The following is a 27,316-nucleotide window of genomic DNA, read 5'->3' on the forward strand; positions in this document are numbered from 1 at the left end:
GGAAGCAGATCTGTGTAATACAGGTTCTCCTTTACCTGAATCATACTGCACCAGTCGGAGGTCAGGGAACTGTAGTAAGTGTGGAGTTGTGATCTGGTGCAGCTGATGTAAATATGGAGTTGCCTTCTCCTTAAGATTGTGCTTGAAGATTTTCATCTTATGACTATATGAAGGGGGAGGTTTTGCTATATACAAACATGGGGGAGCAGCAACTGCAGCTGGTAACACACAGCGAGTCCTGTAAAATGCAGCAGAACTATTTCAATAGGCAGGAGGCGAAGAAACTGCATTTTTAAGTGATCAATTCTAGCAATCATCTTTCAGCGTCCCAGGGTAATCCCATTCTTACACCATTATATAGACAGCCTCACAATTCTTTGTAAAAAGAAAAGGAGTACTTGTGGCACCTTAGAAACTAACAAATTTATTTGAGTATAATCTTTCATGAGCTAGAGCTCACTTCATCAGATGCATTCAGTGGAAAATACAGTGGGGAGATTTATATACATAGAAAACATGAAACAATGGGTGTTATCATACACACTGTAACCAGAGTGATCACTTAAGGTGAGCTATTACCAGCAGGAGAGCAGGGGCGGAAAAAACCTTTTGTAGCGATAATCAAGGTGGGCCATTTCCAGCAGTTAACAAGAACATCTTAGGAACAGTGGGGGGTGGGGTGGGGGAATAAACATGGGGAAATAGTTTTAGTTTGTGTAATGACCCATCCACTCCCAGTCTCTATTCAAGCCTACATTAATTTTATCCAGTTTGCAAATTAATTCCAATTCAGCAGTCTCTCGTTGGAGCCTGTTTTTGAAGTTTTTTTGTTGAAGAATTGCAACTTTTAGGTCTGTAATCGAGTGACCAAAGAGATTGAAGTGTTCTCCAATCGGTTTATTCCCCCCCACCGTTCCTCAGATGTTCTGGTCAACTGCTGGAAATGGCCCACCTTGATTATCACTACAAAAGGTTCCCCCCCCCCCCCGCCAGTAATAGCTCACCTTAAGTGATCACTCTCGTTACAGTGTATATGGTAACACCCATTGTTTCATGTTTTCTATGTATATACATCTCCCCACTGTATTTTCCACCGAATGCATCCGATAAGTGAGCTGTAGCTCACGAAAGCTTATGCTCAAATAAATTTGTTAGTCTCTAAGGTGACACAAGTACTCCTTTTCTTTTTGCAGATACAGACTAACACGGCTGCTACTCTGAAACAATTCTTTGTGTATCTTACTAAATATTATAGGTGTCTCAGAGTAAAATGTTTTAATTAGTTTTTGTAGACCAATCTGGATAATGGCTACAAAATAATATTCTGCAATAAAACAATAAAGGATTAAAGCCTTGAGCCTGCAGACTGAGAACTTTACTCCCATGAGTACTCAGACTGTTTGCAGGATCAGGGTCTACGAATCTAAATATTAATTTCTACTCAATATGTCATGAGTAGGGCCCTACCAAATTCAGGGTCCATTTTGGTCAATTTCACTGTCATAGGATTTTAAAAATAGTATATTTCATAATTTCAGCTATTTAAATCTGAAATTTCATGGTGTTGCAATTATAGGGATCCTGACCCAAAAAGGAGTTGAGGGAGTGAGGGGGGTGTCACAAGGTTATTGCAGGGAGTGCGGGGGTTGCGGTACTGCTACCCTTACTTCTGCACTGCTGCTGGTGGCGGTGCTGCCTTCAGAGCTGGGCACCTGAAGAGCAGCAGCTGCTGGCCAGGAGCCCAGCTCTGAAGGCAGCACCGCCGCCAGCAGCAGTGCAGAAGTAAGGATGGCATGGTATGGTATTGCCACCCTTCCTTCTGCGCTGCTGCCTGCAGAGCTGCGTCCTCAGTCAGCAGCCACTGCTCTGAAGGCAGCAGTGCAGAAGTAAGGGTGGGCAATACTGCGACCCCCCCCAAAATAACCTTGCGACCCCCCTGCAACTCTCTTTTGGGTCAGAACCCTCAATTTGAGAAACGCTGGTCTCCTCTGTGAAATCTGTATCATATACGGTAAAAGCACACAAAAGGCCAGATTTCACAGTTCGTGACACATTTTTCATGGCCACGAATTTGGTAGGGCCCTATTGATGAGCTAGCAGCAGTTGAATGAATTTCCATAAGAAAAATAAACAAACATATTTATTCCATGCAAAGGAGATTGAAACTAGCATTTTTCCTGGCAGTGGCAATGGGTCAATTGCTCTCCAAAGAAGAGAGTGGACAGTCCATGCATAAATCAATCCTCCACTGTGCCAAAGAATGGCAGCTCAGACATTGGTAAGAAACAGCCCCAACTGTACCAACCCTACTGTAAGCAATTCAAAAGAAGTTTGAAATTCGCTCTCTAACACATTCCTTTGCACTGTGGGTTTTGAGGAAAACTGCACCCATTTTGCGCTACAGAGCCATCTGAAAGCTCATATGTTGAGAAATTCTTCTCATATCTTAATTGAAACACAGAAGACACTCAGACATATAGGAATATAGGAGACAGTGACAATTATGAACAACAAAAGATTCTACACTCAGCCATTAAGAAAAACATAATGGTTACTGTAATGCATGTCTGCTACTGCAATGCTAAATGGCATAAAATGAACAAGCTGTGAACAGGAAAAGGCAGTTTTACAGATGTTTGAAAAGAACTATCTTAGTAGAAATCCATAATCATGAAATCCACAAATTACCTATTAACAACACCCTTTAGGGATTCCTGCCGCTGATCGGATGTCAGGATCAGGGCTTGCAGTGGATCACTTCGGCTTTCAGAGGCACTCAAAGAAAGGCAACAGTTCACAAAGCCAGCCCACCTCCATTTGTTCTCCCCAGTGGCACAGTGTTGCGGGACCTTTCTTTCGCCAATCAAAGAGCAAAGTCCCAACAAGTCTCTGCCGTACACTGGCGCTCTGGAACAACGGCGCTCATTGCCAGAGAATATTCGGTCAAGGCGCTCCTTCAGAAGCCTGTTCTTTTCTTCAAATGAGTCCTTTGCCAAGAAACAGTGACAAAAAATGTGCTGCTTATAACGAGACTGACAAGAGCATGAGTTACTTTAGAGCGAAGCTGCAAGCATTAAAACAGCAGAGTAGAGATAAAGGACGTTTTATATCATTCAGTTGCCCAAGTGGTACAGCTACTTGGGTCCAACTGCTAAAGGATTAAAATTCCACATACAATTGGAAGAGCACAATTCAATTCATCTCTAGTTAAAAGGCTCACTTCCAGCATGACTTTGAATTTCCTTGCTTTTGTTAATTTACATCTTCCTTATAGTTTCATAAAAAAATATTTTGTTAATTTATATGGAACACTCCAATAAATGTATAAACTTCCTAAGATACATCTGACTATTCATCCTGTGGAAGGCTTCTCCAAACGTTGCATAAAAGTTTGCTGTCTCCCCATATTTTATGGGTATCCTAAAAATTTCTCACCTTTACAACAACTTTTAAAAATTTCATCTATTTCTAAGCTTCCTCCATGTTAAGAACATACAGGGAATTTGATGGTTCTCATAATTGTTTCCAAAACTGGAGGAAATTGTGTCTTTCTGTGCATTATTACATACTTATGATCTATTTACTATGTAATATCCTGTATGCCAATACGCAAGCAATCCATTCACTGCTGTGGAGCTTTATTTACCAAAATACGTTTTCATTAATAATTCCTAGCCTGCTTTAAATTCAAAAGTCTAAACAAAATCTGAAATACTGAAAGAAATTGTTTTGCCTACCCTATAAATCAAAACTGCTATATAGTCCAGCTGTATTTATTTAGTTTGTAAATTTTATTCCCATACTATTTGGAATTGATACAATATTAATTCTGAGAAGTTTTGTTTACGCTGCAAAATAACTACAAGTACCTGTGATTGTCCACCATGGGTAGGTGCAGGTTTTAATGTTGGCCCCGCGTCACCTGATGTTAAGTTAGTAACTGCAGTTCTACCTGGAATACAAACTAAAGATAAACCAAGTGTTTATATTTATATCTATAATGTACAGAACCTCTCAGTCTTTACGGCAATATAATATTCTAACAATGTACCAATCTTGTCAGGATTCAAACAGCTGACAGATGTTCATACCAACTGCTTAAAAGACAAACAAAGCCCCAAAGGCAGAACAAAAGGACCACGGAACAGCCATTAAATACTAGCAAGCCAAGTTGAATTAGGACCAGTGACAGAGGTAAAAATTGCATAACCTGGTTATTCTCACTTCTGACAGAAATTAATCTGTTTATGCTTCTACTTCAGTATACATACTGCAAGAGCTTTGTCCATTTAAAGTTCTCTTTGGGGAAAAAAGGCTTTGCTTTTTGTCTATAGCTTTGCTCAATTAACTTGCTTTTCTCCTTTAGTGAGAAGGTCTCATTTGTCTACAGGACAGATCTGAAGGAAAAAGTTGTTAAATTTACAAGATAATACAGAGGAGGAGGAGGAGAAATTGATTTACAGTCAGCTGGACTGGGCTTGTACTAAATAACCTTAATTTTTGTCCTCAGCTCTATTACTAGGACTTTGATTTATCTTCTCTTACTAGTGCATGTGATTATAAGTGTGGTATATCAAATTATTCTATCGTGATTAAAAAACCTAGTTTTGAGTCTCACCTTATAGGATTGTCAAGTATTCTCCACCATCTTATTTTTTTAAAGATGGTTTTGGTAAGTCTTTTCTGTATTTTTTACCCTCTGTATTTATTTGTTCAGGGAAGAGCGACATGAAAGAGCCAGTATTATTGTTAGGATTTTATATTCAGGCAATTCTTTTTGTACATTTACCATCTAGTATCTGCAGCGTATTGCTTTTGCAGGATTTAAGCAGCAGAGAGATGTTTAAATGTGAAGGCGAACCTAAGGTCACAACAAGTACCTGTGCCATAATAACTTGGCTCTGCATGAAGCATGTTGTTACAAACATGTAAATATATTGCCAATATTCATGTAATTACTTGTCTGTGTTCCTTCCCTTTCCCTACATATTTTGCACCACAAAAAATTATTGTCCTGTAAAGGAATAGTAAATGCATTCAAAAGTTGTGAGGGTGTTTTCGTCTTTCTGAAATTTGACTAAGCACGTGTACAATCAACATTTCTGAGCAATGCCATTGCCTGGGTTTTGCTTTGCTTATGCAAAGACCTGGTGCTTTCATGATCTGGTGTGTATGCCATTTGCAACATTATTGTATTAGTCTGACAATTCGATAATTATCCAATTTTTAAAAACACAAAAAAAGAGTGTCCTGCCAGATAAAATGATGCTGTCATAATCTTAGGGATCTCATAGTAATTTAGATCTTCTTTCCAAAAATATATCAATTCAATATTCATACTATGAAACACAACATTTATATAATTAAAAATGCACCTAATACATCTTTTTGTATAACATCTTTGCCTTATCTTGCAACAGGTGTATGAATGCAGTTGCTTCCAAGTTCTTTCCCAGAACAGCTAAACCAGCTACTAGTATATTACACAATAGTAACGTAAATAAAACTACACACGTCAAGGATAGCATTCACCTAGTGGCAACACAGTATTGTTCTTGATTTCTAGGGAAGATGTATAATTTCTTAGCACACACACTATTCACCAATACTGAATGCTCTCAGTAGAAAGTTAGTACAAACTCCCTGCTACTCAATATGACACTGCATTTCGGGGCTGAATTGATACACTAATGAACAATTGCACTCAATTAGCACAATCTGTGGCAAATATATTATACAGTTAAGAGGAATAATCAACTGGAAGAAGCAAAGAGAGGACATCTTCATGTTTCCACATTTTTATATTAAGCAAACAAGCGACTCTGAGCTTCCAGCATACATGCAAGTTTGCAATATACGGACACAAACAAACTAACCAATTATGGCTTCCCATCATCTGCAATAATGGCATTCATTCAGCATTTAAAGCCAAGTCTTGAAAGTCAAAATAGATACTTCCAAAATATTTTTTACTGTGCTTAAAAGATGAATCACAGAAGTCATTCTTTAGTTTTCCTTTATAATATATAAAAGTAGCCTCACTAGTTTCAGGGAGACTCTTCTCTCATCTTAAACAAATAGAATGTTTACGCTTTTTACTTTAGAAATATACGGTCCTGAGAATTACCTGTTTTTCTTGGAGAACTTTAGCAATATTAGTGGTACTGAAACTGCACTGAAATGTGGTATCACGGCTGAAGGATGAAACATTAAGCTATACCACCTTCCAACCTAAGACTGTTTTGGTTTAAAGATTTGTGTTCATTTCCAGTTTAGGTAACTCAATCCCTGCCACTTAAACAGAACAAAATAGCTCCATCAGTTAGCAAGTGCATGTTTCTGAATTAATAATGGCAATTACCTGGTACCAATTAATAAGCAACTTGAAATACATAAAAAGCAATTTTGCTAGGTAGATGTCAAACTGGAGACATAACTTCACAACAGAGCACCTACCTTGCTGCGTTACTGCTGTAGAAGCTGGCACACCTGCTTGGTGCTGGTTTCCCAAAGCATTAAGAGCATTCTGAACAGTTCCAGCTTGAGAGACTGTCTGCATGACAACTGGGCCCTGAGGCCGCAAGTACTGCTGGCCTGGAGCCGAAACAATTTGAAGAACGCTTCCTGCAATTGTGAGTAAAATGAAAAAAATTAGTCAGCGCAAAAGAGAGAAGAACCAAGCGTCTTCTCCAGCAGGGTGTATTACCGCAACAGGTAAGGCATACCCTGCTGGGAATATCTCATTCAAAGTGAATGAATGTAAAGATACTGTTCATCTAATGCAAGAATTATTAATCTGAAAGTAATTGAAGGAAGTTCTTAAAATTACATCATTTCCTTACATGCCAGAAGGAAAAGGCAGCAAGGTATTCGGAATCTATGTAGGTATTTGTTTTTAAAATTACTCCCAATTATGTAATTTCTTTCCCCAAATATACAATATTTTAATTTTGGGGTACATCTAATTTACTTACCGGATTCAAAATTTAAGATTTTCTGCTGTGAGGACAACCATTTTCTCAAAGTTACATATAGAAATATCCCCACTTAGGAAAGGAACCTCATAGGCTAAGTCATTTTAAAACTAGGAAAAGCCCATCACCTTCCCTCCCCAATTACATCTATTTCATGGGCCTAATTAAAGCCTCTTCTTTTGCAGCTAAGCAAATTTCCCCAGAATCTGGGAGTTTACAAACCACAGAACCTCCATAACCAGAGCCAAGAGGGGCTGTTTCAGAGCAAAAATATCGTATGCCATGTACTCTGCCCAAGGCAGTGGCTGGGTTAAAATAGACACACATTAGTTTATTATGGAGAGGTGCAGAAACAAGGTTAAACATTACTTTAATTTTGCTCCACATGACTGTGTATTTAATTTTTAATTAAAGCATTACTTTACTCTATTTGCACGATATACATATAAGAATATATTCACAAATGAAATAGTCCAATAAAATTTATAAAAATGCTGTAACCACATTTCCTCCAACAGGTGTATATTTTTTCTAGAGAGATCTACCTTGCTGCCCCTCACAGCACACACAGAGGAAAGACACAACAAATGGTATTACCAATGGAAAAAAATACCTCCTTTTTTAATATGCTTAAAGTACAGCAATGAGGAAAGCCTTCCCCGTTCCAATGATCTAGTGTATCAGCATTAGAAAACCCACTGATTGAAGCTGGACAGAAGAGTACCTTGCAGCTGCAGAGGCTGCCCTGCCGTCAGCTGGCGGAGTTGGCTGTGTGATAAAGTAAATTTATTCCCTTGAAACTGCAGTGTTACAGGTGTCTCTGGCTGTGCGATTCTGCCTTGTGCTGATGCTATGGAGGCCAGGTGGGCAATTTTTACTACCTCACCACCTGTTAAGGAGGGAAACATATATTAATGAATGCCCTTCTGTCCCCACAATTCTAAATGTTGGTTAGTAAACTGGTGCTGAAGCGCCTTCCATGCATAATTATATAAAGTGCTTCAAAAGTGTCATATAAAAGTTCAGCAGGTATTGCTTTCTGTATTTGTTGGATAGACTGGAAAAAACCGATCATTTAAAATTAAACATCAACACTTGAGAAGTTATCCTTTCTCTTTTAGTTGCAAAAAGTGTAAAAGCTACCTGAAAACTCATGTGACACTTTATAACAGAATAAGTATACATATTAAAGTGATCTCCACTGCCTTTTCAAGAGCACTAAGAAAGGCTTAAAGAAGAGACAAAATATTCACTCAAAATAAAATGAGAAAAAACACATTTTAAAAAGCTTGAAGATTAAAATGTGCAGCGTAAGCAAGATTTATATTAAGTGAGCTGCACTTTTAGACAAGTCAGAAAGCTCTAAAATTATAAGTATCGAGATTTTTCTGATTTAAATGCAGAAAGTTTACAAGCAAAAAGCGTCAAGTATAGTTACAAAATGGTGGCATGAAACTTAGCTTTTGTAAAGGCAGTGCATTACCCCAGAGAGAAAAATTAATACATCGGTGCTCAGTATTCTATATACATGCTAATAGGCAGGGCACATACAACCTTAAAGCAAAGCCTCACTGCTTTTCTCTGCCTAACAGTTGTGACTTTTGTCTCTGCGAGAGAGGTCTTTAAGCAGATGGATTAGTGTTTAATATGAAAAGAATAATTAGGATAGAGCTAAAACATTTGGTCTGAAGGAAGTCTTGCCAGCAGAGGAAACATGCAGAAATAGGAGATTAAGTTGACACCACTAATGTATGTCCACAGCAATTCTATTGTTTCTTATCCAATTTTTGATTTTCCTTGGTCATAAGCAGCGTAGTGAGCAAGGCTAATCAGAAGAGTGAAAAAAAACAAAGATTCTGTACACATTTTAGGGTGCCTAGTAACTTAACCTCATTGTAGTAAAAAGGTGGGAGAAACCTTGAAAGGGGAGGCCACTTACTAGGCAACCGTGCCTGGGCCTGAGAGGTCAGTACCAGCCTCTGAGGCAGCACACTTTGTTGGAGGGTGTGCGAGGGGGCCTGTGGCTGGGTCTGGCCTAGCTGTGAGGCCTGGGCAGTGGTCTGACCCCGCTGCTTCACAGGATGGGCTGTGCTAGTTGCTGTGGTGAAGGTCGCTGCTGGCTGGTGTCTTGGAGCACTGGTAGAAGCCTGAGTTGTCTGAAACTGTGCTGCTGCCGCTGCAATCAATAAGGTTTGTTTGGGCAAGTTGTTAGAGGGTTTAGCTCCAGTGCTTTAAACAACCTGCATTAAAAAGAAACCTTCCAACAGGGTGTTACAATGGCTAAAGGAATGGCTTTTCCTTCCAGACTGGGGTTCCTACCCGTACCTATCGCGCCATCCTATTTTTACAACAGTATATCATTGGTAAGCATTTCTTAAAAAGACGAAGTATATACGCAAAAGCCCTGTAAAACCCTAAACTCAAGAGAACATTATATACAGTTGGGGGTTTAAATACCACTTGTGTCCCAGTATATTTCATGCATTATCAGTTCGGCTACACCGGATTAGCTTTGCACTACAGTGGTAGGTCACACTGTAGCAACTAGTGGAGGAAATGTACTGGCTATTAGTTTGTTTTTATTTTATTTTTTTAAAAGCCATTAGTAATCTAGACCACCAAGCTGGAGGAAAGAAGAGTTCTATTAACAAACTAGCATATGTCAGTATATTCAGAGGCTTAACTAACTCAGGTCGCAATACCTTTCTTACCTTGATTCGCAGATACTGTAGCAATGGGTGACCTTCCTCGCCCTTGTCCCTGCTGAGTTACTGTTGCTGTGGTCACTGTCCGCTGTACTTGAGCACTTGGAAAAACTACAGTCCTGCCCTCAGGCTTCTGCCCATACTGAACTGGCTGAAACAACCTGCAAAGTACATACAAAATAAAAGCTTAAGAGAAAATGATTAACCCACTTAGCTTTCCCAGGGGAACAGGGAGACCAATCCCACCTGTGCCTGCTAAATTTAAGCTTTCCTTTAAAAAAAAAAAAAAAAAAAAATTTCAACTGATGCAATGCTGATTTCTTGAATCTGCAGACCAACAGCTTCATTGCCTTGGCTGCTGCTCACAGCTTTTCCAAGAGCAGCAACAGCATGACACTGAAAAAGAATCGGATTGGCTTCACGAACTACTCTTCAAAGCCCTTGTGGACAGCAGTGAAACCAACTAGAAATCGCTGACACTGTTGCTTGGGAAAGCTATGACTTGTAACACATAGGTGTGGAGTTGTATGAGGAAAGGAGAAGCCATAAGGAGGAGCGGAGCAAAGATATCCGGCCACTCGACCCAGCTAAGGAGAAGGAAGAAAGACAAGAAGGAAAGTTCCTTCTCCTTTGCAGATGTTTGCGTCTACAAGGGAGCATCTGAATAGGACTCAACACTGGTAGAAATTCCAGCATCCCACTTCTGCCTTCACTGATCAGTCTCTCATCTAATCATATTTAATACCAGACTCTGGCTGGCAGATATCTGATAAATTTTGCAAGTCTTGTTATTACATGCTAGAAAATCTACATGTATGCAGAAGTGCTGCAAAATCTGTACACTAAGCCCCAAGGGAATGAATTGCCACATTTCTTTCACCACAACACCAAGTGACAGATTCCAGCATATACTTGTGTAGTACACATGCAGAAGAATTAAAACTACTATGATGGGCTGCAAGAATCGAGGCAGAAAGCAGGAGAAAGGAGGTCCTCAGAATTTTCAAAGGAAAGTGGGGCACCCCCCTATGGCATCTCTAGAAAAAGAATCTCTACAACCTCCAGATTCTTCAGTACATTGGTTCCTTACAAGAGAAATACTGTTAGAAAGCATACCACTGTTTGTTCCTATGCTATTGCAGACACAGCTAAATGTCTGAAGAACTACCTGCAAAATATTCACTAATTCTGCAAGATTTGCTTTCAGTATTTTCGGATTCCTAGACCCCAAGACGATTTACTTCTATATTAGTGTGAACCATAACACCACACTAGCCAAAGTAAAAATTCAGCAAGCCTAGAGATTGACTCAAAGTGGATTTCATGGCTTGTCTACACTGTGCTGCAATGCGGACTATGGGAGTGTGAACTGCAGAAAGCACTAAAATGTTGTGCTCTAACTGCCTCACGTGGATGCTGCTGGCACACAGTAAAAGGTACCTACCTGGCGTTAACATATGTTAACGCAAACTAGGTACCTTTTAGTTGCGCCAGCAGCACCCACACAAGGCAGTTAGGTAGCAACATTTTGGTGCCCTCTGCCATTCACATCTCCACAGTCAACACTGCAGCACAGCACAGACGTAGCCTGTGTCTTGTGTTTCACAAAGCAGCTCCATACAACGTGCCTGTCATGAAAGTGCGTCATGTCATAATGATGTTTGGTTGTTGATCTAGAGCCCGAGTCTGCTCAACTAACCCCCATTATCAGTTTATAGCATGCTTTACTAAACCAAAATCTAGTTTTGAGGGCAAACAAGCTGAAAGGGTGCCATACAATACTAACAAAATACAGAGTATGATGTGGTCTGACGAATGTAATGCATTACCAGAAGGGATCTTTAAATCTAACATTCAGTTTCATGGGTAAACATTTTGAAAATACAATGAACCTATAAACTAGATACAGGTAGAATTCAGTGACAGATGACTTCTGACAAGTTTAAGATGAACTGCATTCTTTTTTAAATATTCTAGCTCAAAAGCAATAGCATTTTCATATGAAGTTGGGTGTACCTGCTTGGTTTGAGCTTCACGGGGTGGGGTCTGGCTGGATGATGAGGGGAGCTGTAAATCTCTTCAATAAGCTTTCTGGTCACCTTTTGTTTTGGCAGCACTTGTGCTTCATAGTGAGTCATTTTATTTTCTACCCCAATCAGATCAAAAAGACACATGTCTGTATCCTAGGGTTATTGTGAAACAATAAGGTTTACAAGTCAGCACATAAAAATAATAAAGTTCAACATAAATGACACAGAAAAATTAGACTCTCACCTTTTGGCTGTTTAAAGTGAAACTAATATTGCTGGCTTTTCTCATTTACAGCATATATTTCAACGGGGGGGGGGGGGGGGGGGGGGAATCAGGATTTTTTTTTTAAACTAATAAGAGTTAAACTGAAAATGCCAAATCTCCAGGTATTTTCTTGGCCGTAACTACAGTTGACAGTCCCATCTTTAGTGTTAAATTGGCTAGGAGAGGAATTAAACTGAGAAGAGTTAGGGAAATCAGGACTCTGTTTTACCTAAGTTGCAGTTTTCCTGGTGTTTCAAATATCATCAACTGAGCTAAATACCAGCAAATACAGTTTGTAAATATAAATACAGGGCATACACAGATTTTTAAGAGTGTGGAAAAAATGTTCAACTGTCTTTTTAACATGCCCATCGTTACGTAGGCATAGTACATACGCATTAAAGACAGCAACAAACCTATCCAAAGGGACGACCATGCCTTCAACTTTTAGCCTGCTCTCTTAAGGTGAAGAGGTTGTTTTCCCTTGCTCGTCTAGAGCGACACTACTACTTTGGCAATAAGCCATCCCAAGCATCACCCTTTGTGCTGACACAAGAACAACAGTGCAATGAATCAGAAAGTTCTCACCCTGGTATTAAAAAAGAAAGTCATAGTGTCCCCTGCTATCCCATACTATCCCCAGGCAATTATAAATCCTGAAAGCAGGAAAATTAATTGGAACCCTGTAATTAAATATACTGCTACAGCCTATCCAGATTTTCTCCTCATTGAAGAGTGTTTTTTGGGGCATAGGAAAGCTCCTGAAGACAAACATACATAACAGTAATGCAAAATTAAGCCAATTTCTCTTCGGACAGCTGGAACATGAATGCAAACTTATTACTCGACCATTTCTCAAAACTCATACTGCAGGGAGAAAGAAAAATGTAGTAACGTGTTCAGTTAGGTGGTGGACTCCCAATAGCAAATTCATCCCACTTATAATCTACAGTTGGGCTTGTAGCACAGTCCCGTGAATGAGAGACTGATGCTGTGTTCACTAAACACCAACATTCTGCAAAGACAATTTTTAAACAGTTCACTTTTCCACTCACCTTCCAAACATCCCGCTCTAGTGCTTTTAGTACCAAAGAAGCAGTTCCGTATTCTAGTGCCTCTGATACATATGAGGAACTGGAAAGCCTGGGATTTATCAGGTCAGGGTGATTACAAATCCTTTGCAGCTGCATGAGAACGTAAAGGACACTGACAAAATGTCCACTTTTAAGAGCTTCCTGGGTTCTATCAAATAAAAAAAAATAATGTAAATTTCTCAGTTTAAGCATATAGTTTTTATAAAGCCTGAAGGAGACAGCACTGAACTCATAGGGCTAGAATTTGAAGTGTAATGTGTTAAATAGCAATCTTAATATATACTTAGGTTTTAAATGGAGAGATGTTCCAGGAGTATTTAGTGTAACACGATATCATTTCAAAATATGCAAGTGTGAATTTGGAATTATGAAACTGAGGAACCAAGGACACTGCCTAAAGTCAGAAACAGTCTAAACCATGGGCAGCATCCAGCCCGCCAGACATTTTAATCTGGCCCTCGAGCTCCTGCTGGGGAGTGGGGTCTGAGGCTTGCCTGGCTCCGGCGCTCCCGCCGGGGAGCAGGGTTGGGGGCCGCTCCGCGTGGCTCCTGGAAGTAGCGGCATGCCTCTCCCCGCCCTGGCTCCTATGCGTAGGGCAGCCAGGGGGCTCCGCTCCGTACGCTGCCCCCACCCCAAGCAGCTCCCATTGGCGGGGAACCACAGCCAAAGGGACCTGCAGGGGCAGCGTGTGCAGACGGGGCAGCGTGCAGTAGAGACACCTGGCCGCACCTCCACATAGGACACAGAGCGGGGACGTGCCACTGCTTCTGGGAGCCACCTGAGGTAAGCGCCACCCAGAGCCTGCACCCCTGAGCCACCCCCTCATGCCCCAACCCCCTGCCCCAGCCCTAATCCCTCTCCCGCCCTCCGAACCCCTTGATCCCAGCCTGGTGCACCCTCCTGCACCCCAAACTCCTCATTCCCAGCCCCACCCCACAGCCCGCACCCCCAGCCAGAGCCCCCTCCTGCACCCTGCCCCAGCCCAGAGCCCCCTCCTGCACCCTGAACTCCTCATTTCCGGCCCCACCCTGGAGCCCACACCCACAACCAGAGCCCTCACCTCCTCCTGCACCCCAGCCCCAATTTCGTGAGCATTCATGGCCTGTCATACAATTTCTATATCCAGATGAGGCCCTCGGGCCAAAAAGTTTGCCAACCCCTGGTCTGAACAGACAGGTTCTCCACCCCACAACTCTGTCAGTCAGCAGCATCCTTACCCACACCACTATTCCTATCGTTTCACTCCTGGACATCCCATGAGCAGCAACTGACTGTTCTGTTGAACTCTGGTGGCTTTGTGGTTTGAAGAAGCACCCACAGAGGATAAAAATTATTCCAAAACAGCTTTTAATTGACCATGAGAACTTGATTTTAGGCTTCCAGAAGTAACTGGTTGCTTTTTTCAAAGCCCATCAATTCATTTGGCTCTAACGTTAGAAGTTTCAGGGTAGTTATGTCATATTCTTTGGTCATGATGAAAAGGTTAGGAACAATATTAAATGCAACCACCCAGGACTTAAGTAGTTTTTTTAATCTCCTTATCCAAAGAGTAGAATCATAAGATTTTTTTACTTTGCTATTTGAATTACTTACCCTGGCTGCAATATGACATCTTCATACATAGCCTTTTGCCGGTTAGAAAGACGACACTTTAGCACATGTTCATATTTTTTTGTTAGTTGCTTTTCAACATCTCTCTTTGATCTTCGCAAAATAAATGGTTGAATCATCTGAAAAATTTCATAATAAATTAAATAATCTTCCTTCACATTAAAGATACTTTGACAACTTGAAGCTAAGATTACCAGATATAATGCACACACAAGCAGCAGTTATGCAGCCACTTTTGTATAACGCGATTACGCTGCTACAAAACTGGCTGCAAAACTGCTGCTTGTTGGTTTTTTTAATTTCTGCATAAAGGTGCTCCGAAATCTAAGCTTTCGGTTTTCTTTTGCTTTTTGTTAAAGACAATTTTAGTCCTTAATGGGTGTGGGGAAACCCACACAAATCAAAACCCACCCTACAAGCTGGAAAAAGAATGTAAGTCAGTCCCTCCCCCGAGTCTGAAATGGCAGCTTTGAAAGAGGTGTGAACTGCTTGTATTCATAGTAAAGAGATGATAAAGACTGATAATTATTTCAGTGATTGGTTTCAGAGTAACAGCCGTGTTAGTCTGTATTCGTAAAAAGAAAAGGAGTACTTGTGGCACCTTAGAGACTAACCAGTTTATTTGAGCATGAGCTTTCGTGAGCTACAGCTCACTTCATCGGATGCATAGCATGCATCCGATGAAGTGAGCTGTAGCTCACGAAAGCTCATGCTCAAATAAACTGGTTAGTCTCTAAGGTGCCACAAGTACTCCTTTTCTTATTTCAGTGATTATCGTTTTAGCAGACACTTCCAGTTTCTCCCCCAACAATTTCTAAAATGCCCTTCTATCAGTATAAAATTCTGTGGCACACATTGAAAATTTGTGCGCACCATATAAACAGCCAAATTGAACACGCAAATCTTTCTTAAGGTTTTACTAATGATTGTACTGGATTCCCAGGGGCAGGTGGCTTGGGAAGATCCCTGCTGCATAAATGCTGGGCTCCATATTTTAGGCCCAGTGTTCCACATAAGACACAATGCTCTGATCAATGTATAACACAATGCTTATAGAAGGAGTTCCTGTATCAGCTGATCCAAATGTTAAGAAAAGGCACAGAATTCATCAATCTGAACCCTCCTGAGTCAACTGTGTTTGGATACTGACGTAAAAATGAGAAAAAAATTAAATGACATACTCTGTGTAATCTTATAACAAGTTTATGGCAATAATCCTGATTCTCCTCATTGGCTGCCTTCACTGGGAAATCTAGATAAGATCTGGAAATTCCTGGAATTAGAAAATGCACCATAGTCCACAACTCCATCAAAGTGTTATGCAAAGGAGTGTCTATCAGGAGCAAACGATGCTGGCTGTGAACAATAAGAAAAAGAAACTCAGTAATGAGGTTTAACAATTAAGTAGTTTTAAATAAAATAATGAGATACTTATCTGAACTCCCTGGGTATCTGACAAAAACTTAAAACACAATAATTTTTAAAAAAAAGAAAAACAGCAACCCCATAGCATACAACAACACTAAGTATCCACAATAAACCAAATTAACACAAAAATAAAAACTCTACATTTTCCCTAAACATTGCCTCCAACAATATTTGCATCTTTACTAAATAATCAGTTTCCCTGAAAATCTCAGCCATAATGGTTAAGACAGAATGCTAGTTATTAAAATCTGAAATTAAAGACAAACCAATCAATCAGTGTTACATTAACATTTAGAACAGTTATCTTTATAGTTGTAATATTAAACTACAGAGCTTCCTATATGCTTGAGTGTTTTAATAAAAAGAATTTTTTTTAAAAGTTTTATTAACTTAAGCCTTCTGACACACTCATTGGAGCTTTTATGCAAAACTAGCAAAGCATCCAAAATAAAGCAGTTATCCATCAAACTAGTTTCTTATTTCCATAGCATAAAAGAAATTGTAGGGAATTTTTCTGCTTGAGCAAGTCAAGGTCCAGAACAGAGCAGCTACAGAGCTACGTGAGCTGCTACCATTTGGCGCTAAGCAGGTCTCTGAACCTTGACTGCTCAAGTAAAGGGAACTCTACAGTGTGCAACTAACATACTATCCATGTAAGAACCCGGGCAGATAGAAAAATTAGTTCTACATAATTCTGGAACAGAATTCTTGAATTTTTTAAACAGAAAAACTGATCTAAAAGCAACACGAAGGCAAAGTTGTTGATATGCTCCACACCTTCGGAGATGGAAGAGTGCCTCCCAGTGCTTCTCAGTCATGTTTTTAATTTGCTGCATTTCATCTACGACTAGGTACTTCCATCGCATTTTCATGAAGGCATGGTTGCCTTTAAACAGTTGCTTGTACGAAGTGATACATACATTAAAGCTGTTGGGTTCCATCCATTCCTACAAAAACCAAAATAAATAATGATCCATACAGGCAATCTCCAACTGTTAATACTAGTAGGACAGAAAAGTAATGGCAGAATTCCAGTGATTATGATTGCATGCTATCCACTGTACAGCTATTAAAAAAATGCATCCCAAATGATTTATAAGCTAATCCTGGTCTTCAAACTACAGTCGGGGTCCAGGAAGTGAGTAAGGGTGCTGTATGTATTGTTTAATACTTAGAACACCCTGTTGCTTTACTTGCATTTTCAAAGAGACTTATGGGTAAGAAGTGCTTGCTAAATGCAAGAAGCCCACATTACATTATTTCATTATTCACTTCGTGTTATATCTCAACAAGAACAAGCTGCATGAATCTGTGTATCTAAACAGTGATCTAGTCTCATCACTAAAAATAAACCCTGCAAAACAGAATACCTGTCTCTTTGCTCTAAGTTCTCTTTGGCTGCCAAAGTACAGAAGAATTTTCAATCCAGGGCACCAACGTTTCAATTCAAGCTCCCACTTCAGTATGTTACAACTTCGTACAACAACAAGATGAGGACCCCAATTACCTACAGGAGGAAAAATACAGCAGAGGACAATACAGACATGGGATAAATATTGAAAACTCATTTTCTCCCTTCTGCTTTTAAAGTTAAGAACTGTACGTACTGAATTCATTGTGTGAGCCAATACTAATGTCAATACAGGACCACTATAAGAACAACCGCTAACTAGTCTGAGAGAATACAAAACTGTAATTCAAGGTTGCAGTTCTGTAACGGCAATTGTCTATCAATGGTTGAGTCTCAGAAGTGAATTGAGTCATTTGTTCATTACACAATATTGATTTTTTAAAAAAATACTGTTAAACTGGAGATTTTTAAAAAATTTGGCCCCCAAAATCCAAGGCAGGGGAATGGCAGGTTGAGCAGTGGGCTGTCAACTGCTAAAACTGTCCCTTAAAACACGAAGGCACCTGAGCGTCATATTCCAATATAAACAGGTTTTTACTAAAATAATTGTCCTTGCCCATATGCTACCAAAGTCTGATTTGAACCCACAGAATCAAAGAGATGATGATGTAAAACTGAATCTCTGTTTCTCTCTCTCTCATTTTGTCCAGAGTACATTTATTTGTCAGCTTCTGCTACTAGCTTCTGGTGTTGCTGGCAGCTGGCTCCTATCCCCTCCTCATCCCACTTACCAACAGCAGCAAATCTAATCTAATACCTGAGCCACCTTCAGGGTATCTGAATAGTGCGTTTTGCTGCCACAAGGCTCGTGTGCTGCTTATACAGTTCTGCCCCCGATGAACCCAACAGGTTTTCACTGGGACATGTCAGTACTTCTTAAAACAAAAACCCCCAGATTGTAACTGAAACCCCAGATTGCAGCTACATTAGAAATGACTCGTGCAGATCTGAGGAACGTGGTCAGCACATGTCAGATGCAGTCTTTGGGAAGTTAGCATCCTTTTCGGTTTGTAGGTAATATGTATTAAAGTGCAGATAATAGTTTGCAGCTCTGCAGCACCTTTAATCAGGCATCAGAAGAGCTTTATAAATACCTCACCCTTCTCCGCTTCTGGAGATAAATACTACCTCTCGCAAACCACAGCAAACAAAGACACAGAAATTTTAGAGGAAGCCAGGAAACAACAATCCCGTATATAACATAATGCAGCTTATTATCAAACACTGATGAGTATTTTGAGTATCTTGACCATTTTTCTTAACCAGAAGGAGATAGTTTAAGAGTGCTTGAGAACAGCACTTCTAGTAGTTACTCAAGAAGTGACTAAAACTGCTAGCTTTTTGCCAATATTCTTAAAAGGAATCACCACAATTGTCGGCAGAGTTTCAAGAAATGTGCAGGACAGCTGTAAACAGGCAAAATAGTGATTTATAATGGTAGTGCTGGTATACCTTAAATTAAAGTTGCATGAAACAGCAGAATTAGCTTACCTTCATTACTAGCCAGGTGTGCAAAAAAGGCAATGACTTGCACAGTTTTGCCAAGCCCAGCCTCATCTGCCAGAATACCATTGAGATTCTTTTTATATAGCTTTGCTAACCAGTCCAGCCCAATCTTCTGATACTCTCTGAGAGTGCCATACAATAAAGATGGAGTATTATATTTTACCTGTGCCAAAAGAATATATGCATTTATGTTGCTGCTTTTGATCAAAGATTAGAGTATGATTAAGTTCAAGGAAGCAAGTAAACAAACATTGCCCTCTATACCTCCACAATTATGACGATATTTTACTATTAATTGATTATTAAAAAAAATAAAATCTATTAAAAATGGTGCAAAATTTCTTGAGGAAACAGCAACACTGCTTGCTTTCTACTTCTAGCATTCCTTTTAGAAGATCCTGACCCACTCATAATTAATTAAGCCTCACAACACTCTCTATGAAGTTGTGCTATACACTTTTACAGATGGAGAAACTGAGTAATGAGGAATTAAGTGAACTGCCTAAGCCCAAGATCCAGTCATTGGAAGAATGGGGAATGGAATCCCAATACTTTCAATTCCTATTCCCCTCATTAAGTCAGGGTGCAAGGCTGCACCCAATATTATGCTGGCTAAAAGGCAAACAACAAAAGACATTCCTTTATGTAGTATTTCCAGTTTTAAAGCTACACTTTTAAAAAATAATCTTTATGCACAAACACACTCTGTAATGGAAAATGAGAAGCTTTACCGCCGTCAAGATACGAGCACTCCCTTTAGGTAACAGTGCTTCCGCAGCTGCAGCAACTTCTGTTATGTCTTTTGTGTGTTTCTTTGCAGCATTTGTTCTCTCTACACCCTTATGCTGATCAATGCTGAGAAGTGAATCGATAAGTACCACTTCCTTCTGAAGGCTTTCCTGGTCTCCTGTATGGTCTTCCAATTCTACATAAGATGCAAGTTGATGGTTATTTTACACACAAACATAAAACATCAGATGTAAGTTACTAAATTGTTTTAACTGTTTCTATTATCTTCTGTTTAGCCAAGCTAAAATGAAAATCAAGTTAAGTTCAGCACCATGTTCTGAATGCTCACATTACCTAGTTTGTAGGGGCCATTGGCACAGAAATACATTTTTACACTGCCTCTAAGAAATCCTCTGGCATTTCCCAATTTTCTAAAACTGAACCCAGAATACATAATTCTGTGACCAATGATAGCTGTGACACATAATGATATCTAGGACACATCAGGATAAGAAAAGTAACCACTCTGCATGCAACCGTATATACTTCATTTATAGGCTTTTCTATGGCTACCCTCACTATAGTTTCTGACCATCTTCAGATGTTACTGGATTTATCCACACAACACTCCTGTTAGGTAGGTTAGGAAGTATTATCCTCACTTTACACATTGGGAATTAATATACAGAGATTAAATGCTTTGTGCAAGATCATACAGAAAATATTTTGCAGTGCCGGGAATATAACGCACAGTTCCCAAGCACCTTTCCAGATCTTTAACCACAAGACAATTCCTCCTTTCATACAATCCCATAGATACCAGTACTGTACTTTTTATTAATTTCAGATGTGACTTACTTTATATTTGTTCTCCTATAGCATGAACCATCTTGATAAGATGAGCCCAATGAACAATCAGTTGATTTCAACATGAATGTTAGTAGTTTCTTCTAACAAAAATAAAATAAAAATAAATTTACCTTCTTCACTGGTGTCCTCTTTGTAGTCAGGCTTAGGCTGGGGCCAGTGAAAATTCTCTGAAAAGGCACCTTCATACATCTTTACTAAGTCATCCAAAGGCAATTCAGCTGAAGGTTATTGAAGAACAAATACAAGGATATTAATACTAAAAACCAACAGTTATCAATAACATTACTTTTTAATGACCAAGGATGCTTTGATATATGTTGTAATCCACACAGTACTCAATTCAGAAATTGACTTTAAAGATCATTACACATGGAAGCAAAGCTACGTCTTTAAAGTCAGTAGGCTCAACCCAGTAGGTTCTTACCACAATGCAAACCCACTATCTAATCTGACAATCAGTTACTGCTTAGGAGAATCACAGCACTAAAAACAGCAGGCTTGTTAGATATCAAAACTGAAGGACATTGGCAATCTCTGTGGGGTATTTTGCGCAGCAGCAACATGCACCTGCCTCTGAACAGTTTTACAAAAGGGAGGAGGTTACTGGCATAGCATTCTCTGGAAAGGCCCCTTCCCCTCTGATGCTTAGCTTGTCAAGATCTGAAACAGACCAAATCTGCTGGCCTTCCAGCCTTGCTGCAAAGCCATTCTGGTTGAGCAGGCACTGGTGAAGAGCCAAGGCACCTGAGGCTGGTGGGATTTCTATCTAATGGGAAAGTGCTGTGGAGGGTTTTAAGCAGTATTGCTCACATGACCAGTGATCATGGTAGTTGGGAAGAAGGAGAAGTGCTGCCATGTTAGTCAATATTTAATTTGCGTCTCCAATGCTCTTGTGTTTTCAGTGTATATCAAGGGCACTTGGAGATTTGGATGGGACCCTTTTAGTGTAGAGTTTGTATAGGAGGAACATCTAAATAAAAACATTTACACAAACTCTTTTCCAAACCAAATTACTTAAGACTTAGGTAATCATTATACATACCACTCCATAAACACTAACATTCATCACAGTCCACTATTAAAAACAACAAAAAACACACACAGGAATACAAACTATACATGGTTTGAAAGTTGAATGCATTCAGAAAAACAAACACTCATTTGACAGTTACCATATTTGCAAATATAGTAACTATACATTTTCACATTTTACTCCAAACCCCACCAATACATAGCAAACTTGTGTCCACAGGCAATCCACATACCTACCTTCTTTGGCTAAGTTAGAGAGTTCAGCTTGATGGTTTATATTTCCTTCTTTAGCCTCCTGCTCTTCAATTGTCTCCTCTTCATCTTCAACTATCACCGAAACACACATTTATAAAGGCAGCTTAGTTAAACAACTATAAAAAAATCAGAGTGTGACTGTATACATAATAGATCTGCCAGTTTAAGCCTGCTTTGGAGATTGTTCCCAAGTCAAAGGCACTGGATATCACAGTGGAGTTGAGCAAGAGAGAAAGGTCATTAAGGTAGCCTCGTCTCAGTGTAATTGCTGAACTTTGGTCAGTGGTAGATTGTAGCATCTCCATTACTTCATATCTGTGACCTAGTGAGGAGTACAGGTTCATAAGATCTCACCAGCTCAAGAAGCTATGCAAGTCACTATTTAGGTATCTCTGAATCTCACTATAACCGGATATCACTGAGAACCTTAGCACGATTCCAAAAAGGATTAGATATTTATATGAACAACAAGAATATCCAAAATTACAATAATATTTTCTTTTTAACAAGAGAGGTTTGGAAGGGATAGAATCCTTCATGCTTCAGGGCATAAGTCAATCTTGAAATTTTGAGTGTTGGTAGGAAACTTTCCCTGGGGCCAGGTTATCCCACAACTGCTAATTGCAGGAGTTTTTCCTCTGAAGCAGTTTGTATGCTGTCAAACAGGATATTAAACTAGATGAACCACTAGTCTGATCCTGTATAGCAACCCCCCTGAAAAAGCAGTGTAAAAAACAAGTAAGGAGGTTGGGGAGAAGTGAGAAAGAGGAGGAGGAGGAGAGAAAATTATAATCAGATATACTGACCCACAAGAGAAGATTTTCTTCCACTCCCTAGTTCTAGCAATACCAGCATCCATGCTTCTAAAAAAGTCTCTTTATTAATATTATTTTGTTCTTAAAGTGAAAACTATAGCTCAATTCAGTTGGTATTTTCACAAAAAAGGAGCAGACGATGGAAGAAGCCAATACTACAAAATGTTTATTCATCTCTTTCCTTGGGCATTTAGGGAAGGATTGGGTATAATAGGTAACAATAGTAAAGTCTTGGTAATAAAACGTCACTGAAGCACCTTCCCTCACTCTGCTATTTAATCTTTGCCGAGAAGTGGATAAGGTTGGCAATTATGTGGCGAAAATGCAGGGTATCTGGATCACAAGATTGAAAATCAGTGTTCAGTTTTTAAATATATAAAATACATACCCACACTTCCAAAGACAAATGCATCAAGCATTGTAGACAGAATTTTAAAAAGTGACTAACCTTCCTCATCAGTCAAGGATGTGCTTGCCTTTCTTTTCCTTCCAAATGACAGCGAACCCTAGCATTAAATAATTTAAACGTTCAAACCCATGGAATATAAAGCCAATCCATAAACAAGACTTATAGGACAGGAGGAAGCTAAATCTCCATCCAGCTAATCCTTAAATCTAACTATCCATACCAATATTTGTATAAATAAGTTGGCCAAAGTCAATCAGAGGCATCGACATGAGTGGAATTCCACTGATGTCAATGAGACTCTATGCAGATATAAAGGTCCAGCTGCAGAGATCACTTTGTAGGATCAGAGCCTGTATGTGTGACTGGGTAAATAATATACCCTTTAAAAAAGTCCAAACATCTTTTTCATCCCTAAACACTAGAATGGCCACTTTGAAGCCCTTATAGGTTCCTGGATAAACATTAACTCCCTTTTCAAAAGGTATTATATTATCAATCTCAGACACACAAAAAATTCAGAACATTCAAATGTCGAAGGTTTATGGTTCCTAACAACTAGAGTGACCAGACAGCAAGTGTGAAAAATCAGGACAGGGGTGGGGTGTTATAGGTGCCTATATAAGACAAAGCTTCAAATATCGGGACTGTCCCTATAAAATTAGGACATCTGGTCACCCTACTAACAACATACTGTGTTTTCGCCCCTGCACACAATGATGAATTGTTTAAGGCCAAAAACTCAGCATTAAACTTCCATAAATCTGTTTAGTGTCAGTTTGCGTGTTAGTCTAAAAGAGCTAATGTCAGTTTGTGTGTTTATTTGAAACAGACAAAAAAATGAAATATTTCATAAGAAGCAGTAAAATTTAAAATAAATCTGAGACTCTAAGTAACAAGTAAAAAAAGAGACTTACCACCTCACTTTCTTTTTCCAATGAAATGTCTTCTGCAGGTTTTGTATCTTTCCCTGGAAAATTATTACAGACATCCAACAGTCACTTCAGCAACTTTGTGTTTCTTATGTTAACATTTAATTGCATCCATGAGAAAAACCAGCAAGATAAGTAAAGTCTAACAGTAAAACACAATAAATACCATGATTCACAATTTGGATTTCTACTGTCAAAAAGATGATACCTCATATTTGAATAAGTGGACGCTAATATGTAAAAACCGTAGGGTGGCCCATGAATTTATACTCCAGTTTTAATAAACTGAAACACAATTACCTTTATTTGAACTTTTCCTTAAATTCAATGCTTTTTTCCTTTTCTCTTGAAATTCAATTTGCAGTTTTATTTCAACAACCTAATATATAAAATTGCAACAAAAATGTGATTAGAGCCTCTAACAAGACTTTAAAACAATCTTGCAGTCACAAATAATTTTTTTTTTTTAAGGAAGTGGACAGTTTACCTGTTCAATATTTGACCAGAAGTATTCGATTTCTCTAGCAATTGAGGCAGCAATACGCCTTAACTTGTTTTGTTCCTCTTTTCTGGCTCTCTCTTCATTAAGTTTCTTTTCCTCATGGTAGCGAGCCACAGTTCTCACCATCTAATAAAAAACATTAGATTCTGAATGAGGTTTCCTCAAAATATACATCAGCACATTTCTTAAAATTAGATTTTCTACCCATCAACCAGATGTTAACTGTAGCATAGTTTCAGTGCACCTATGGTGTAATTAATCTTCAATATTTCTATAATCTTTCTTTGTCAGAAAAGTAACTGGTATGAAATTAAAAAAAAAAAAAAGACAGAAAAGTCTACTAGATTATGGTCTTATTTACATTAAGGCTACTTTACTAATGCAAAATTAAGTCCTAAGGTTATTGGAATAATTTATAAGATGTATTTTAGAATTTCCTTGTGAAATAAAAAGAAAAGGAGTACTTGTGGCACCTTAGAGACTAACAAATTTATTTGAGCATAAGTTTCGTGAGCTACAGTTCACTTCATCGGATGCATCTAGTGTCCTTTTTCTTTTGTAGAGAAGCAAAGTGTGTGTTGTGAATGGCTTGTCTAGTTTTTGTAAAGTCCAGCCACAAGGAACTTTGTGTGGAAGGTTGGTTTTTTTATGAGAGTATCCAGTTTTGAGAGCTCATTCTTAATCTTTCCCTGTTTGCTGTATAGGATGCTGTAGCTCACAAAAGCTTATGCTCAAATAAATTTGTTAGTCTCTAAGGTGCCACAAGAACTCCTTTTCTTTTTGCGGATACAGATTAACGCGGCTGCTACTCTGAAGCTTGTGAAATAAGTATTTCAAATATAAACTAAAATAATTTAAAATTTTTGAACAACAAGGTAAGTGGTGCACTGCATTAGGATATCGCCTGTAAGGAGAAGGGATCTGAATTCACAACAATTTAAAATACAGAATAGGAAATGACATACTGAATTAAACCAGTGGTCCTTAATAATCCTACTTCTTGATCCCAAAAGAGGCCAGTACTAGATACTTCAAAGGAAGGTTCAAGAATCAACACAATAATAATCATGGAATAACATGCCCTGATGGGAAGTTTCTTCCTATCCCCAGGCACTGAGGTTATATCTAACACAGCAAAAAAAAACTCGCGGTTGGCACGTGCCAGCCAACTCAGGATCACAGGGCTTGGGCTGTGGGGCTGTTTCACTGCCATGTAGACTTCTGCGGGTCGGAGGACCCCAAAGCTCGGGTTTTTCTTTGCTGTGTAGACACACTCTTAGTGGTTGGTTTATGTACTGAGGTGTTAAGGATTACAGTCCTTTAAAAAGAGAAAAGAAAAAAATAGCACTTACCAAATGGTCACAACTTTGGAAGTTCTCTTCTACAGAAGTGTCTAATTCTTTGTTTTTGTTTTTTTTAAAAACTTTTACTAAATGTTTCTACTCAACAATATCTTCTGGCAGCATGTTCTAAAGGCTAATGCATATTTTTAAAAAAATATATAACTAATGCATTTCCGTATCAGTTTCAAATTTATCTTTCAGTATCGACTATTCCCTTACTTTTGTATTATGAGTACAGATAAACAGTAGTACCTGATTTATCTACTCTGTACTATTTATTATTTTGTACCCTTCATTCTGGTTCCCTCTTATTAATCTCCTAACTAAATTAAAAGTTTTGTCACTCTCCTCATACGGAAACCTCTTCATGCCTCATTTTCATTACCTGTCTCTGAATTCCTTCAATTTCTGCTATATTTTTTACGAGATGGGTTGATCAGAACTGACCAAAGTATTAACCACCCAACAGTATACATATATCTACTTGTAATAAAAGTGCTATATATTTATTTTTGGATTGGAGGGCGCGGCTGATGTGAGACACACGCACTATGGCCAAAATTTTCAAACTTGCCTAACGTTAGGATCCTAAATCCTTACTGATGCACGTAAATGAGCGGTCTGATTTTCAGAACTGCTGAGAACGCAGCATTTGCCGCTGAAGTCAATGGCAGATGCTAGGTGCTCAACACTTCCGAAAATCAGGCCAGTTATTTAGATGAAAGGCCAATACTTTACACTCCTGGCACTCCCTTCCATCTAAAAACATAAGGATTTTACTATAACTAGACAAAATACGTGTTTCAATAACATTGTTACAAAGATGGCTGACAGCAAGACCAGTTATTTCTCTTCGAAAACATATTTCAAAGTACCTTCTTAGCAGTAACCATCTTCCACCTTCTCTCTTGAGCAAAATCAGTTGCCATCCATTGCATTTCTTCTAGCAGATAATCCCAGTGAGATTTGGGTCTCGGGGCCTCCTGGAGTTTGGGCAATCGTCTCAGGGACCACAAGCCTTCCTTCCTCAGCTCTGCTATTCGTTGATGGATTTGATTTTCCTACAAAAAAAAAAAAAAACACAACAAAAAATCCCTCCACAAATATGTCATGTACAAATATATTTCAATGGCAGATGCCTCTGTCCAGCTGCAGCTATGATAGTAGCTGAATAATAATAATAAAAAAAAAAAGTGTTATAAAGTCCCAATATCATAAACAAATTTCACATTTAAATTTAATGCTACATCATGGGAAACAAATCAAGTCTGCACATAGCACTGAAGTGCCAAAATTAACAGACTAAATGAGATTCAGTTGTAATAAGAATTACAATAGTTCAAACTGTATTCAACAAAGTGCCTTCGGTAACACAAGACAGACAGACACTTCATATGAAAGCATAGCA

The 27,316-nt window shown here is 38.9% G+C and overlaps 1 protein-coding gene across 19 annotated transcripts in view; it reads right to left on the reverse strand.

Annotated features, from left to right (window-relative positions):
• The window catches only part of EP400 (E1A binding protein p400), a 64,670-nt gene that overhangs the window by 25,463 nt on the left and 11,891 nt on the right, over positions 1-27,316 (reverse strand). For 14 of the 19 annotated variants that reach the window (XM_043529779.1, XM_043529778.1, XM_043529777.1 and 11 more), the window contains 22 exons: positions 26,784-26,969; positions 24,551-24,691; positions 24,364-24,442; positions 24,049-24,101; positions 23,174-23,231; positions 21,893-21,982; positions 20,734-20,841; positions 19,756-19,949; positions 19,010-19,187; positions 17,478-17,614; positions 16,885-17,054; positions 15,861-16,035; positions 14,662-14,798; positions 13,030-13,216; positions 11,696-11,862; positions 9,686-9,840; positions 8,914-9,150; positions 7,699-7,863; positions 6,457-6,624; positions 3,870-3,964; positions 2,689-2,987; positions 36-238 (listed from right to left, as the gene is read on the reverse strand). In XM_043529779.1, the coding sequence (XP_043385714.1) occupies positions 36-238; positions 2,689-2,987; positions 3,870-3,964; positions 6,457-6,624; positions 7,699-7,863; positions 8,914-9,150; positions 9,686-9,840; positions 11,696-11,862; positions 13,030-13,216; positions 14,662-14,798; positions 15,861-16,035; positions 16,885-17,054; positions 17,478-17,614; positions 19,010-19,187; positions 19,756-19,949; positions 20,734-20,841; positions 21,893-21,982; positions 23,174-23,231; positions 24,049-24,101; positions 24,364-24,442; positions 24,551-24,691; positions 26,784-26,969 (3,382 nt within the window). The remainder of the gene's footprint in view (positions 1-35; positions 239-2,688; positions 2,988-3,869; positions 3,965-6,456; positions 6,625-7,698; positions 7,864-8,913; positions 9,151-9,685; positions 9,841-11,695; positions 11,863-13,029; positions 13,217-14,661; positions 14,799-15,860; positions 16,036-16,884; positions 17,055-17,477; positions 17,615-19,009; positions 19,188-19,755; positions 19,950-20,733; positions 20,842-21,892; positions 21,983-23,173; positions 23,232-24,048; positions 24,102-24,363; positions 24,443-24,550; positions 24,692-26,783; positions 26,970-27,316) is intronic. The other 5 variants (XM_043529785.1, XM_043529786.1, XM_043529784.1 and 2 more) reach the window with 2 other exon arrangements.

This window comes from Chelonia mydas, chromosome 15, assembly GCF_015237465.2.
Source record: "Chelonia mydas isolate rCheMyd1 chromosome 15, rCheMyd1.pri.v2, whole genome shotgun sequence".
NCBI lineage: Eukaryota > Metazoa > Chordata > Testudines > Cheloniidae > Chelonia > Chelonia mydas.